Here is a 15,148-nt window from a genome sequence, read left to right on the forward strand (position 1 = left end):
CCCCCCCCCACCACACAAGGCCCCCCAACCCCCCAGCACCCGGCTTATCCACTCACCCAGCTGATCCTCGCACACGCCTGTGACCGTGCCGTATATCTCGAAGCCAGACAGGGACAGGTAGTGGGTCTGCCCGCTCGCGTTCTTCCCCATCTGCTTCAGGCGAACGTGCCTCCAGCCCTGCTTCTCATCCTTCGGAGACTCAAGTGGCCAAGTGGCTGTGGACCTGGTAGAAATAAACAGACAAATGCAACGATCGCGTTATTATTAATACGATCCCCAATGCACGCGTCATCAAGCCAACGCCGGATGACAGCCTCCTCGCACCATATCGGTCACGGAGGTTTCTTTCACCCTACTCCACCACGTCAGGGTTCTTGTCCAGGTTGGTGAAGGCGGGCAGCATAGATGCTGGAGCAGAGTACAGTACAACAACGGATGTTACTGCATTGTCCCTGGCTGACAACGCAACCCCGCGGCTGCCTGCAACACCTGTTAGGCATGGTGGTCCAACCCCTCCAAGCACAAGCGAGGCTCAACTCCACTCAGCTTCCGAGAGAGAACACGGTTGGGCTCATTCAGGATGGAACTCTCCACAGCAGCAGCACGACTCACAACCTCTTCTCTACACCAAGGACCAGGACCGTTATTGCCTTGGCGTGGTTTCTCCACGGCTGCCTCCGTATGCGTCTCCGCTCCTGCCACCTTGCACTACAGCTCACGGTGGAACTCTCCACCACAGCAGCAGCAGGATGACTCACAACCTGCTACTCCTCTCTACAACAAGGACCGGGACCCGTCACTGCCGAACGTCTATTCTCCGTGGCGGCCCCCGCCGTCTGGAATGCGGCCATCATCATCATCAGAATTATATTATTTTATTGTTTAATTTGTATTAATTTATTACATCCCTTCTACGTGACTTTACCGAAAGAACCAAGAAGATCATCATCATCGTCCCGCTGCTGCACGTTTGCAGCAGCAGCGTTCGATCTGCACCGAATTTTAAGAGACACTTGAAGGCCCCACAACGTTTGCCCTGGATTTTGAGTGACGCCGAGCTTGGCTCCACATCTAAGTCACAGTCATTTAAGTCCGTGAAATATTGTGCACGGTATAAATTGCACGACTACTCTGGAAATAATGAGAACTGGGAATGCATTTCGGACCACATTTCACCACGATGAGCAGCGTGAATCGGTGAAGGAAAAGCACGGCAACCCGGTTCAGATATCAACCACTGCGGATATTAATCAGGAATTGAACCTCGGGTAACACTCGGTCCACAGTGTAGTGCACTAATAACCAGCGGTGCCACGGACACTACAAAACTCCAACACATTATAATGGGGTGCTGCTGCTACTGCTGCCACCTTAGCAGGGGTGCACAACTCAAATAACAAAAACACTCAACGCATTCGTCAATAACGGGCAACGATAATCAAGACGTGGCGACATTACGCACAGCGGACGGTACAGTACGATTACCGTAGATCATACGGCGCACATGGCAGCGACGCCATGTCGCGGAAAAGAAGTTCAACATACATATAAGCGGGACCCCCCTTACCCTGGCTCGTTGAGTGCGCAGTCGTCACTGTGGGTGTAGAGCGTCGTCCAGTTCTGTCCGTCCTTGGACACCTGAAAGAGCCAGTTGCGCAGGGCGGAGCGGCCGTAGCCCCGCGCGTGCCTCAGCGAGTACGCCGTGGGGATCAGCCAGAGGCCCAGGTCGATGGCAAACCAGGCGCTCTTGTCGTCGTTGGTGTGGCAGTTTAAGGCCGAGCTGTCCCGGTTGAGGATGTCCTCCAGGCGGCCGTACGGGAGGTTGCGGCCCTCCGACGAGCTGACCACGACCAGTCCGTAGGCGGCCGGGTTCACCCACTCGTAGGCGGTTCTGCCGCAAGAACATCGAGCGGCACGCGGTGATTTGTTGATTCAATCCGATGAGAATTGATTCTTTACGACATGTCGTTATGTGCACTGCATCGCACGTGCAGGATTTTTGCAGATTTTATATGCAAATGTCACCTTTAGTTAACTAACATACAAAATGCACAGTATTTTGTATGAATAAAATATACAAATATTGTATTTACCAAGTAAAGCCCACTGAGCTATAAGTTATTTTTGAGAGGTGACCTGACCACACATGATAAGCTCATCCAAGTGGCTAATGTAATCATCATGCATGGGAATTCACCGGAGCAGCCAAATAATCTACACGCACATTTCTAAACGTGGAGGGTAAAACCGGAGGACACGGAGAAAAGAAAAAAAACCACACGACCATGGGGAGAGAGTGAACACGCAAACTCCAAGTATACAATAGGATTCGTACGGGATCGAACCAACGATCTCCTGTGCACCAGGTGAGGGAGCCAGCATCTCGCCACCGCGGTGTAACCCTGTGCAGTAGAATCGTGACCCAGTAGCGTCACAATTCCCAGAATTGCCAGGGATGGGATTGTTGCACGCCTGCTGTTCACCCCATTGCGTCAAGACAGACACGTAACTGCTCCGAGAGAAATCAGGTAGCACCTAATTAAGGTGTTATCGCTGGGGTTGCCACCCCCCCCGAAGGTACAAAAAAACTGGGACATATCATGGGAAGAATCAAACTCACAAGGCCGGAAGAGCGGAGGCCAGCGTGCGAATGCATCGCCTCATTATTGTTACGCAACTGATAAAAACTGTTCCGGGAAGACATTGAGATATCCCTGAAATGGCAGCTGCCTCTTTATGAAAATGATTTGGTATAGATTTAGACTTAAAATGTTGATCTGTATTGTATTATGATTGTTATTGGGATCAAACATAGAAAAGGAATTTTTTGCACTTTTTGTACGCAGCATGGACGGGTTGTGCTTTTTCTGTAGGATTTTATTGTTTACGTATGTGATGTTCAGATTTGTGCACAATTAATTTCAGGTGTATCTTGTAATTTTATTGTTTGTTGCGGTAGTATTTACCAATATGCTCTCACCGATTTTTACCTGCAAACTCTGACAGGAACGCAATCCCTCCACTACGATTCATTTGAAAATTTGCCAATTCAGATCAATGCGTTTTTCTTCATTAATTAGCTGAAAACATCTTTACAAAACAAAAACCCAATGCGGCACGAGCCTCCTGAATAACAGTCCTACAGACTTCGGTGTGACTTTCCTGGAAAAATACGTTTTTTAAAAAAAAGTTCCAGCATCTGCCTTCTTAGCTCGATGAGCCTCACGCGAAATCATCCGACCGACCGGGCGACCGATTTTAAACCGCGCACGTGATAACCTTACCTCGCGTTGGTGCCGATCCAAAAAATGATGCCGTTCTCATCGAAGTCGTGCTGGTGCCTGAAGACGAAGGTCTGCCCCTCCCGGAGCTTCCGCACAAACGCAAATGAGGACCTGTCGTAGTCGTACCATTGCTTGGCAACCTGCAGGGGGTGGGGGGGGTAAAGGTCGCTTGCTCAATCCCAAAACGCACGAATGAGACACTCTCAGATATACACACACACACACAAAGATTCCCCGTATAGCCTTAACAGACTGCTGGGGCAAGTGCTGTTAGCAAGCACCTATGAAGGCTGGAACGGCACACGAGTGGAGTGGGTGGCCAGCACCAAGCATGGCGGCCTTTGTCTCCCCAGTGGCGATGTTTACACACCGCACCAAGCACTCATTTGAGGCGGAGTCAGCCTAGGGGAGGCCCAGGACCGGTTTAGATAATCGTCACTGTTGTTGGCCATGAGCGGGAATCGAACTTAGGTTACCGGGTTCATAGCGCAGCGCGCTAACCTCTACACTACCGCTCCCCACTAGATATATATAGATCAATACACATCTAGTGTGTACATAGATATATACACACAGACATAGAGGAATCCTCCACCCGAAGTTGGTGCTGCACTATGCATTGTTTTGCATGTTCATTCCCCATCAATAGGCAACATATTTCCTGAGAAGTCTAACGTTTCGCATATGCAAACGGAATATTTTGCAGCGCAACACCACACTGTACGTGTGAAGCAGTGTAGCACGCAGTGTAGCGTGCAGTGTAGAGCGCTCAAAATCCAAATGCCGCGTGGTCAGCCTCTGTCTACCAGCCCGCCTTTTCGTGTGGTTCTCATAGCGTTAGGTGATTTAAAAAGTGCAAAGTGCTTAGAAAGACGAGTGCAAAACGCACAGTAAATGACGACGTTGCCTCGCCTCTGGCAATAAAAGGCGAAAGGAAAAGTATTCATCTAGAGGTTTTAATTACAAGTTTTAAAGCGGGTGCAAAGGCAGTCGATATTAACCTGAATGCTTGGCCTCCACTCGACCTCAATGGGAACTATTTAAGCTAATGCGGGGAAAATTCTAGAACGGGCTCAAAATGTGGCACCTTTAACTGCAAATAAATTAACTCAAACAACAGATGTTGAAATCTAGAAAATAAGGAAAGACTTTAAAAGTGTCTAGAATGAAGATCAAAACCAGCGTAGCTCTTCATCTCTGACAAGTTTTATCTAATCATTTGTATTTATTATTCGCTACAATGTTAAATTTAAATTATATGCATTTTTGTAAACTTCATGACATTTAGTCACTTTCTTTTCAGAAATGTCAGCATGCAACGCAACCCATTATTTTAACATTACGTCTATAGGAAATTAGAATTTGCTTTTAGTAAATTCGAGTTAAGTAGCATTTCCCAGGAACGTATCCCATTGTGCATAGTGGGAGAATTCTGTATATTATAGAGACAAATTCATCTTTAAAGTTGCTACTGTGATACAAAGCGTAGAGATGGCAAGCATCTCAGTGGACAGCATGGACACCATGTTCCTACGACTCGAGTACGGGTTATTGCCATGCACCACACTGCTGCAAAAAGGAATAAGTGCGTCCCTCAACACAAACACAGCCTCAATGCTGACCCACAGCCTCAATGCTGACCCACAGCCTCAACACTAACTCGTAGCCTGAATGCTGACCAACAGTCTGAACAATGATCCAGTCTCAACAATGATCAATAGCCCGTGCTAACCCACGGCCTCAACACTGACCCACAGCCTCAACACTGATCCATAGCCTCAACGCTGACCCACAGCCTCAATGCTGACCCACAGCCTAACGGTTGGGGAGTGCGAATCGCGAAAATCTCCGTTCTGCACAGCGGACCGTGCAGCGCTGCGCAAAGCCGCCACGTTACCATCTTGAGGAGGTATTGCTCCAGACTCTCCACGGTGGCCAGCGGTTCCATCTTGAGCATCCGTCCAGTCCGATCGATCAGCGACGTCTCCCCCGGCGCGCGCTCCAGACGGAACCTGAGACGCCGGTTTAATACCTGCGTGCAGCGTTGAGAGAGACGGGGGAGATTCCCCTCAACTTAATAACCAGGCGAGGGCCAACTGAGGCCAGAAGCCTCCGTGCCGTTTAAATGAACTCAACACGTTAGTCAAGAACGCTGCGTGTGGCCTAAAAAAGGAAAAAATATAAAAGGTGATGTCTTGGGCAGTGGCCCTTCTTCATCGCACGCGAATTGTGCTTGTGCACCGCTGCCAAGGCATCAACAGATCATTTAGTTGCCACAGTGCTGCTGTTTTGCACTCCCTTGCCCAGCTTTTGCATCTCATCTCACTCTGCTCACCTCCACACGCGTAAGTTTGTACAATATTTTTCATTGCTGCACTTTATCAGATGTGCTTCTGCGGCCGTCTGGAGCTATGCCCTTTTTAACAATCTAGATTGAAAATTCACTTCTATAGAACTGCGTTTTGGGTTTAGTTTGTTGTCCTTCCCCCGCACCTCTGATGAGCACGGTTGGCTACATACGGTGCGAAAGAAATTAAACATACATACATTTTATTTGTTTCGCTTTTGTAATTTTGGTGACCGAGGTCAACCCTTGCAAATGAGACCATCCTGGTCTCCAGAGTTCTCAATCTGGTTAAACAAAATTGACTTGCCACTCCCCTCCCTCTCATCTCAAGCTACCAACCTCTCATCTCAAGCTCCAGTAACCAAGGATTTCTGTTGAAGCACCAACTTTTCTCAATGGGAGGGTCACTCAATCCACTGCTGGATGATGGCCTCTCCCAGCCATGCGAATCGTGGGGGTTAACTGACCATACACTTTCTGCCAGTCACCTCTAGACAGTCAACCCATGGCACCAGGGTCTGTCCCGTGACCTGTCAGCGTTTCTTGTGGCCTCAAAGTGCAGCTAGCCAGGCACAAATGCCGTGATATCACCGCAACTTAGTGATGAATGACTGTACATTAACATGCAGAGATGTGGATGCGTCGAAGTCCAATACAATCAATTTTTATGCACTGGCTTTTGCTGCCTGCTGTGTAAACATGGAACTCTGCATACTCTACATGCACCCGTAGTTTAATACAATCTACTATTTACAAATGAGAGCTTCCCTTACCTGAAGATTGTACGGTGTTCCAGGAACATCGTAGAGATACAGAGGCAGCCTCTCGATGGATTCCAAAACGGCGATCAGCTTTCGCACCAAGGCTACAGCCAGATGGCTGCACACGTAAACACGAGACCAGCAATAAGCAGGGTTACTTAGTTACTTACTCCTCTTCGCCCCCTGTGGAGCTTAACGCTGCAACAAGGCCATGCCATGCCGCACGGTCTTTAGCAGCTTGCTCTAAGTAGCAGGGTTAGCTTCAAGAAAATCCAATTGGGATAATGCGAGAACAGCAGTAGCTATAGCAGGCAAGCGACGCGTACAGATGATCAAGGTAGAAACTGGAGCGCACGGTGATCGCCAATCCAAGCACTATCCAGGTTCAAACCAGCGTAGCCTCCGAGATTTGACGAGATCCGTCAAATTCTCAGCGATTTGGTTGTAGGTGCGTAAATTTAAATCAGTGTGTTGGGGTTAAAACTGTCTACCCACAAGACAACCGCTGTTCACTTCAGCCACAAAGCATTATTAATTTCATCTACCTTTGGAGAAATCATGGGCCTAGCCAAATAGGATGTGAAACGTCCAATCGCAAGCTGCTCACTTTACACCCGGGGACGACGAAATAACAAAACAATCACAGGCACCTTTCGTCATCGTCGTTCCTCTTGAAGGCGGCCTTGAAGATGTTTATCCTCTCAATGATCTGCTTGCAGCTGTGGCGATGCTCCTTATTCACATTCTACGGAGGCATGCGCGACACACGACCAACAAGGCACCGTCAGCAGCAGCAGACGTTTGGCACTCCCGAAAGAAGTGCAGGCCACAGTGGTTTATGACATGGTCCATAGTGTGGCTGTGTGGCCACAGTCAACTACTGTGACTGACCTTAAATTTTCCGTGTATGAAGGAGATGTGCGCATCGGCCTGAGACGCGGTAAACATTTGAAATAGCGAATTCCACCTTCAGGGCTAATGTTGTTGTGTGATTACGTTGACAATAAGGAAAATATGTTTGACTCTAAAGGAGATTGGCACGAAAAACCCAAACACTGAGCTATGTAGCTCTTTTTTCAGAAGCGACCTGGTCACAAATAAAAGCTCAACAAAGTGGCTTATCACGTGGAAATTGAAAGCAGCCAAATACTCTAAACGCATGTCGATTCTAAATGTGCAGGGAAAAACCGGAGGTCCCAGAGAAAAATCCACGCGACCACGGGGAGAAAGACACGCAAACTTCAAATATAACAGCAGGCGTCAGGGTTGGGATCGAACCCACGACCTCCTGTATACCAGGCGAGGTAGTTAACATCTCCTGGCCAACGTGGCACCATTACAATCAGGACCGGCCGTTGAATTCGAACCGGGAATCTCCGCAACAAGCGGCGAACGGCGCCCACTGCTGGGCCGCGTCAACGCCCGTACATGCGTTTGTCTCGCTGGGTAAAACGCATTTACACCCGATGCATCACACAGACGAGCCATGAGCGTCATTGTGGGGGACGTGAGCACCAACAGAATAAATCAACAGACGATTCGCCTCCTTCCCATATTTGTACCATCACATACAAATGTAAGGCTTTTTGTTTTACACATCTCAATTAGCCACACAATCTAGACATAACCCTCAGCCCTAACCCATCATTTTGCAGGCAAACTCTAGATGTCAAAACTGGTTCTGGCATGAACCGTGATCCCACAGGAATCGAACCAAAGGTAAACGGTGCAATATGCCAACAAATGTACCCATAGAGATCACTTAATATGGGTCAATATTAAATCACGTACGTTGTTTAACACAGTAAGAAGCGCTTGTATAAGGCCGCTGCTGCTCATTTCGTATGGACTGATAGTGTTTTCATCTTTCAGCAGCAAAGTTAAGTCTTCCAGCGAGGCCTTCATCAACTCCACCCAGTTGTTGTCGGCTTCATGACCCTGGAAAAAAGAAAAGAACCAAAACAAAACACCGCTTTTATTCGGCGCGTGACCATGCAGTCACTCAACTTGAAATCGAGCCTCGTGCTATGAGCATTGATCCATATAAGAACGCACGAGTTACAGATGATGAAAACAGTGTTAGGCCAAGGTTATGGGAACATGTGGCCTGTGCGCCGGAGCCAGCCGGTGACTTAATTTCACACGGCCCACGACGGCCATGAAGCCACGAAGCCTACCACACTGAACTGGCTTGCAATCGACATTTAACCACCACTCCGAGCATATTAGCCGCAATAATTGGGAACGAGATGGGATTTTTTTTTTCAACTTGGCAACCCCGTTTGTAATTTTAAAACACGATCAGGTTACTTCAAGTGTGCAGTGACAGAATGTAAATTTCATATTCAAAATCTGGAGTCACAACAGGATTCAACACCTTTTAAAACACACCAATGTGACCTATTGTAGGGATATATTGTAATCGAAGGTTCTAAACATTTTCACCCTCATGTTGGTTTTACGATTTTTCTGGTGAGATGCCTAGAATAGAGAATGTTTGTATCAACTTTCAGCTATTACTCCCTTCTAGAACATCCAACAGACATTACTCCAATTACCAACGCCCTCAGAATTGGCCAAATTTCAACTACGTACCTCAAAATTACTCAACTGAAATAGCAGCAATCATCACTCCCCCCTACTGTTGCAAAAACCTTGGCAGGACCCTCCTGTAAGAGTCAGTGAGGCTGTTCCTAGGTAAATAAGTGTAAGGAAGATAACAACAGGAGCTCATATTCTGCAGCGTGATTGCCGAGTGAGCACCCGGCTATTCCTATAACATGTAAAGCACGGAACTGACACTCGCCGTTTGTATCACGACGCTTGGTGGTCGTGATTGTCACAAAAAATCCGGACCATGCAATATCTGTAACCGTCGCCGGATGCCCATGAAATCAGCGAGCCCCAACAAGCTCATCGAACCCCTTCCTGCCGAAATCGAAGACTCCCTCACCCTGCTGTTGGAGTGCAGCTCCCACGACGACTCTAGCCGCGTGGCGATGTTGCGCAGCGCCAGCACGGTGCCCCGGGGCATGCTCTCCACCGCCTTGAAGTGGTTCTCATAGAGCTCCTTCGCCATGATCTGCACCTGTAACCACACGCACGCGCGTGCGTGCACGTACGTTTATAAACTTTTTTCGCACAACCGTGCCGATCGGTTGCCACCGTACGCAGCTCTTCAATCCCTTGAGCGTTATAAATGACGTTTATAAACTTTTTTCGCACAACCGTGCCGATCGGTTGCCACCGTACGCAGCTCTTCAATCCCTTGAGCGTTATAAATGACGATCACTGGGCAGCGTCGCTTCGAAACCGACTCGGAACGCTTTCTGTAAATGATGGGGAAACTGTCAGAAAGATTTTGGCGGGTACAGTAATACCCAGATTGACGTCTCTCCCTTTCACGTCGTTTGGCAAATACGCCGTGACTTTATTGACACTGCTACCCGATTTGCATCACCTCAACCCACACTCACGTCGCTGACAGCATCGTCATCCATCCTCTCTCGGAACCGTGGCCTCTCAGCCTTCATTCGCCTCTACCTGCTACCCTGTAAATCGCTTTGATTGATGTCGTTTTGATATTCGACGTCGGACCTTTCAGGATCACATCCCCGACGTAAACCGGGGGGTATTACCGCACCTCTCTCGCTCTCCCTGCTCCCGAGTTAAGCGGTGGAATTTTCACCAACAGGGTTGAGCACTGATTGAGCAGGGAGAACACTTTGATTTGCAAATGCGTTGACCTTCAATGCATGGATGTTTTGAAAAGTAACTCAACACCGTGTAAATGTGTGGCCTTAAAAAGGAAAAATATATAACGACATGAGCCTCAGCAATAATTGTAAATTAAAGCCCTTTGAAAATCTAATGTTGGATGTCGGCCTCCCCACACCGTCAGTCATTTCACCATACTACACCACGCTGATCAGTGGTGGGTTTGTTTACAGTGGAGGACAGTCCGGATATTCACCCACCATTGATGTTAGCCATGACCGGGAAATAAACTCAGCGCTTACCACTTCACCAAACTCAATCCAAATAAGATTTACCAATTTTATAGGTGCTTTATCGTTTCTCTTACCTATAAATGTCATTTTTTGTCTGTGTGTGCGCGCGCTTGCGAGGAATATGGCTATCAAACGGTGGGGTTAACGTTAAAAAAAAATAGCCAGGTACCATGCCCCAACTTTTGTTGAGCTTGCTGTTCTTATGATTGGTGAGGAGCATGGTAAGAGAGACATTGTGCTTCGATATCAAGACAACACCATCAAACGATTTCCTGACAAACAGAGCATATGATGCCCTACAATACTCCATTATACTGTGGCAAGGCCAAGATGGGTACCACGTCCAGATTCCTCAAATTATATGTATCAAAGCTACAGGACAAAGACATCCTCACAAAACTGGTCTCCTCTAAACTATTCCTTCATGATCATGGACAGAGGCGAAAACCACGTATTACGGTGCGCCAACCTCCTTCACCCAGTATATTGTCGATGAGTATGCCAACATTTAGAGTGAGTGCCTTCCTTACATTAAACTGATTCAAAAACGCCTGCGTGTTGAACTGTACGCTCATCTCTGAGACGCTATCAATGCCGACGGAGATGCAAACGCTCAGAATGTGGGCAGATTCGTTTTTTTTTACTTCATCCTTCACAGCTGCACCAAGATACATGCATGAGAAGATTCAGGATGCCATGACGTACATCACATGCAATCCAAAATGGAAGGAGATCCAGGTTGAGCTTTGTCCAAACCAAAAGCCACCAGAAACACATGCCATCTTAGCAAGGGTCTTTAAACTCAAAGTTGATTACCTCATGATGCTCATTACGACTAATGAAAGCGGCGTCTTTGGAAAGACAAGCAGTAACTTGCACACCACTGAGTGTCAAAAATGTCGTCACATTTATCAGTGCTGAGCTACCTGACCCCCATCAAGACCCTGCCCTTGTTGATGTGGTGTGCGAGCAAATGGTCCATGGCCCATGTGGGCAGTTCAATCTAAATTCGCCATCTATGCAAGACCGCAGGTGTATCAAGAAGTATCCACAAAACTTCTTGAAAGACAGTCAGTCGAGCCATGATGGCTATCCTTTAAATCATCGCAGAAATACTGAGCATGGTGGATTTTAAACAACGATCAGACCTGCCACTAACTCTCAAATGAAGGTTGACAACCGGTGGATCGTTCCCTACTGACCCTCTTCTGTGCAAGATCTTCGAGGCCCACTTTAATGTGGAATTCTGCAATTCTGTGAAAGCCATCAAATATGTTTGCTAATACATCAACAAAGGCTCTGACATGGCTGTCCTTGCCTTACAAAACAGAGCGGCAAAGTGTGGATGAGGTTAAACATGCTGTCCAAGGAAGATACATCAGCAACAATGAGGCCATTTGGAGAATTCTTGGCTTCCCTATCTATGAGCGTTCCCCCACAGTCATCCATTTGGCAGTTCACCTCGAAAACGGTCAACGCATCTACTTCACCGAAGGAAATGCCTAACAACAGGCCCTGGCTCCACAAGATACCACCCGGATGGCGTTCTTTGTTTTGTGCCAAAGTGACCCATTTGCTGCCAACCTGCCATGAAGTTCCCTCCTACTTTACATGGAGTGCTAATAAAAATGGAAGCGACGTGCTGCTCACGGTGATTCTGATGCCTTACGAAGAGTCGACACAGTTCATCCCAACAATCAGGAGTGCTACTTTCTCCTAATGCTTCTACATGTTGTCAAACGGCCTAAATCTTTCCAAGACCTCAAAACAGTGGAAGGAGTTGTCTGTCAAACATACAGGGAAGCTTGCAATCTTCGTGGAATTCTTGAGGATGATCAGCATCTTCAAGTTTGCAGCCCATCTAACCCAAAAGGGCATGAGTGAGGACATCCTCCACAGAGCTCAACGAGAAAATCAAAACCTCGACATAAACTTTTCTGATGCCATCTTCAAACAGGCCCTCATCCTCCTTGAGGACAAACTGCACTCCATTGGTGGAAAAGACCTCACGTCTATGGGACTACCAACACCCTACAGGGACAACCTGCATGCCCTTGCTCAAGAGATCGTACGTGAAATATCCTATGATGGTTTAGAGCTTCTTAAATGTATTGAGAAAAATGAACCAAAGCTGATGGATGCACAAAGAGAAGCCTACACGAAAATCTTGGAAGACATTAAGACTAAAAAAAGTCATTTTTTTCCTGGCGGTACTGAGAAGACCTTTGTTCTCAACCTGCTCCTCGATAAGGTTCGCCATAGGTAGAAAATTGCTCTAGCCGTGGCATCATCGGGGATTGCTGTGTAAGTCGATGTGTGTGTGTGAGTCGATGTGTGGGTTTGAGTCCATATGTGTGCGCGTGTAGATCTATGTGTGTGTGGGTCGATGTCTGTGTGTGTGTAAGTCGATGTGTGTGTGTCTTTTTCACCCGTGCAACACCGGGTACTTCCCGCGAGTATTAATTGTAAAAATGACCAACGTTAACAGACCTGCAGGTCGCCTGGGTAAGCTTAACAAAAGGCCAACGCAACGCACACATGTTAATGGGAAAAAAATAAACTCCAAGTGTCTCCCTTCTCAAAACACCCATCCGCGTCCGGTCGTGAAACAACGCGGAGACGTCAAGAGGACAACGTCGAACAGCGGTTGGAAAATATGCCTCCCCCCTTTCCCCCCTATGAGTGACATCATCTCACACAGGCCCATTGCCGCACTAGGCCGTGAACCACTTCAATGGGGCCCCACAAACGATATTTATATCCATTTAACACGTAGGCTTTCGTGACCAATATTATCCATAATACAGCTTTTTTTGTGTTAGATCACGTAAGTATAAATGTGTCGTTAAACCTGCCACCACTCGACACAGCAAATTAGTAAGATTTGTCACATTAACACAACATGCCAATTCATTACGAGTACAGCACACCGGTGCGTTGGAGAGTAAAATATTATGGATATTTATATCCGTCACGGGCGAGCAAGTTGGCAGCTCTAATCAGGTACAATAAGGGGAATATTTTCGAACTGCCAATAACACCGTTTATTCAATTTAGTGCCGCGCTTGGCCACTTTCGCTACTGCAAGGTGGCACGCCAAGGGGTATTGATTTGAAAGTCCGATTCAGCTCTCAGCAAGGGGGAAGGTTCTCTCCCGCCCTGATGAGGTTTTCCCAAGGTCGCTCGCTGCTCCATTGGCCCCGTGCAGGTCACGAGGTGCACCACCACCACCCACCCACCTTCTGCTTTGTCTTCTCCAGTTTGGAACGCAGCTTTTTGCTTCGTTTCCCCGTCCACCCTGCAATAAATTCACTTCCTAAAGTGAGAACATTTTATAAAAGAAAGGAGCATTAAAAAAGCCCCTTGTAGTATATTTACACTCGTCAAGGTCGAGTCCGGTCGAAGGGGTCACTCCCTGCTCAAAAAAGAGCAGCGGGGGGGGGGGGGCTGGCACGGGTCTCCAATAGCACCATGAGCCAGAGGTGGACGTTCCCATGGTGGGGTGAGGGAGCGGCTAGTCCAGTAGTAGGACAGCTGCGATTTGACTTTTCATTATTCAAGAGTTCAAATTCGGCACGACGGGTCCGTACGTCCAGAGTTGGACTCGCTGCCTTAATCCAGTAGGGACACGCATTGGGCGTTTTTTTTTTTAAGTGCTTCTGTTTTATCGACCAAGTTAGGGGAATAAGTAGAGAGTCAATTCCCAGCCGGGATTTGAACTCACTCACCCTGTCCGATAGTGCGTCAAGTGCTGTAACAACACACTGCCACCCCCCACATCTGGAAGGTTAATGAACGACACAGCATTGAATGAGGCACAGGCATCGTGGTGACGTCACCATCACTCAGTGGCGAATGGCGGGTATTGCTATTGCTGCAGGTTCACGCCCGGGCCGAAACAGAGAACGGAGAATTTCAAATGAGAATAATTAGTCCACCATATTTGGAACAAAAAAAAGACAAGCCTGGGAGTCCATCAAGGGAACCTCTCTGTTTAGGGTTGGGGGAGGCGACTGTGCACATAAATGTGTGCATGACAAAGCGCAACCGCACGTGGACGCGAATGCACGCTAAGCGTACGCCGACAACCCAAGCACCCTCGCTTCTGTATCACTTCTGCTACACGGTGGCAATGTGAGGTTGCTCGCCTCTCCGAACTGTATTCTGTTGTCAATCTTGTCATTGTGTTGGTAAGCCAGGTGGGGCAAGTTTCATGGTAAAGATTTAGCAGTTTTGTATTTTCAATGAAAGTGCGTGAAGTTATCCTCCGGGGGCATTCATGGGACGGTCATAGCGGATGTAGCAATAAGCAGCCAATCAGCTCCCTTGAAACTGACGAACGACATCACCTCTCGCTACGCAATCGTAAGCGGACGCAAAATAAAACCGCCACGGTTTAAAGGCCCCACCTAGGGATGTCTCGGCTGTGAAGGAATGCTTCGTGCCGCGGTTCGACTCGAACACGAAGCCCGGCAGGTCCTCCTTCAGGATGGTGGCCTGCTGCCCGTCGCAGTTGTGTATTGCGATCTCCCCCTCCTTGAGACAGGTCAGGGTCCAGTTACCCACGACCAGCTTGCTCGGGCCGGGCACGGACAGGACGGGTTGGCTCGGGGTGCCGGCCTTCACCTGGCCACGGGCTCGCTGCAGTTTCTCCAGAAACTCACTGCGGCTCTCTGAAACGCAAGATCAGGGTGTGGGTTTGTGAGTTACTGACGGGGCCACGCGGCACGGTCATCAAAAGCATTC

The 15,148-nt window shown here is 48.1% G+C and overlaps 1 protein-coding gene across 14 annotated transcripts in view; it reads right to left on the minus strand.

Annotated features, from left to right (window-relative positions):
• Positions 1–15,148, minus strand: part of HECTD1 (HECT domain E3 ubiquitin protein ligase 1) — an 86,868-nt gene that overhangs the window by 38,332 nt on the left and 33,388 nt on the right. For 13 of the 14 annotated variants that reach the window (XM_078864632.1, XM_078864628.1, XM_078864634.1 and 10 more), the window contains 10 exons: positions 14,812–15,075; positions 13,642–13,718; positions 9,346–9,480; positions 8,184–8,330; positions 7,043–7,137; positions 6,405–6,510; positions 5,182–5,316; positions 3,285–3,424; positions 1,568–1,891; positions 57–223 (listed from right to left, as the gene is read on the minus strand). In XM_078864632.1, the coding sequence (XP_078720758.1) occupies positions 57–223; positions 1,568–1,891; positions 3,285–3,424; positions 5,182–5,316; positions 6,405–6,510; positions 7,043–7,137; positions 8,184–8,330; positions 9,346–9,480; positions 13,642–13,718; positions 14,812–15,075 (1,590 nt within the window). The remainder of the gene's footprint in view (positions 1–56; positions 224–1,567; positions 1,892–3,284; positions 3,425–5,181; positions 5,317–6,404; positions 6,511–7,042; positions 7,138–8,183; positions 8,331–9,345; positions 9,481–13,641; positions 13,719–14,811; positions 15,076–15,148) is intronic. The other variant, XM_078864625.1, reaches the window with a different exon arrangement.

This window comes from Lampetra fluviatilis, chromosome 18 (genome assembly GCF_964198595.1).
Source record: "Lampetra fluviatilis chromosome 18, kcLamFluv1.1, whole genome shotgun sequence".
In the NCBI taxonomy this organism is placed as follows: domain Eukaryota; kingdom Metazoa; phylum Chordata; class Hyperoartia; order Petromyzontiformes; family Petromyzontidae; genus Lampetra; species Lampetra fluviatilis.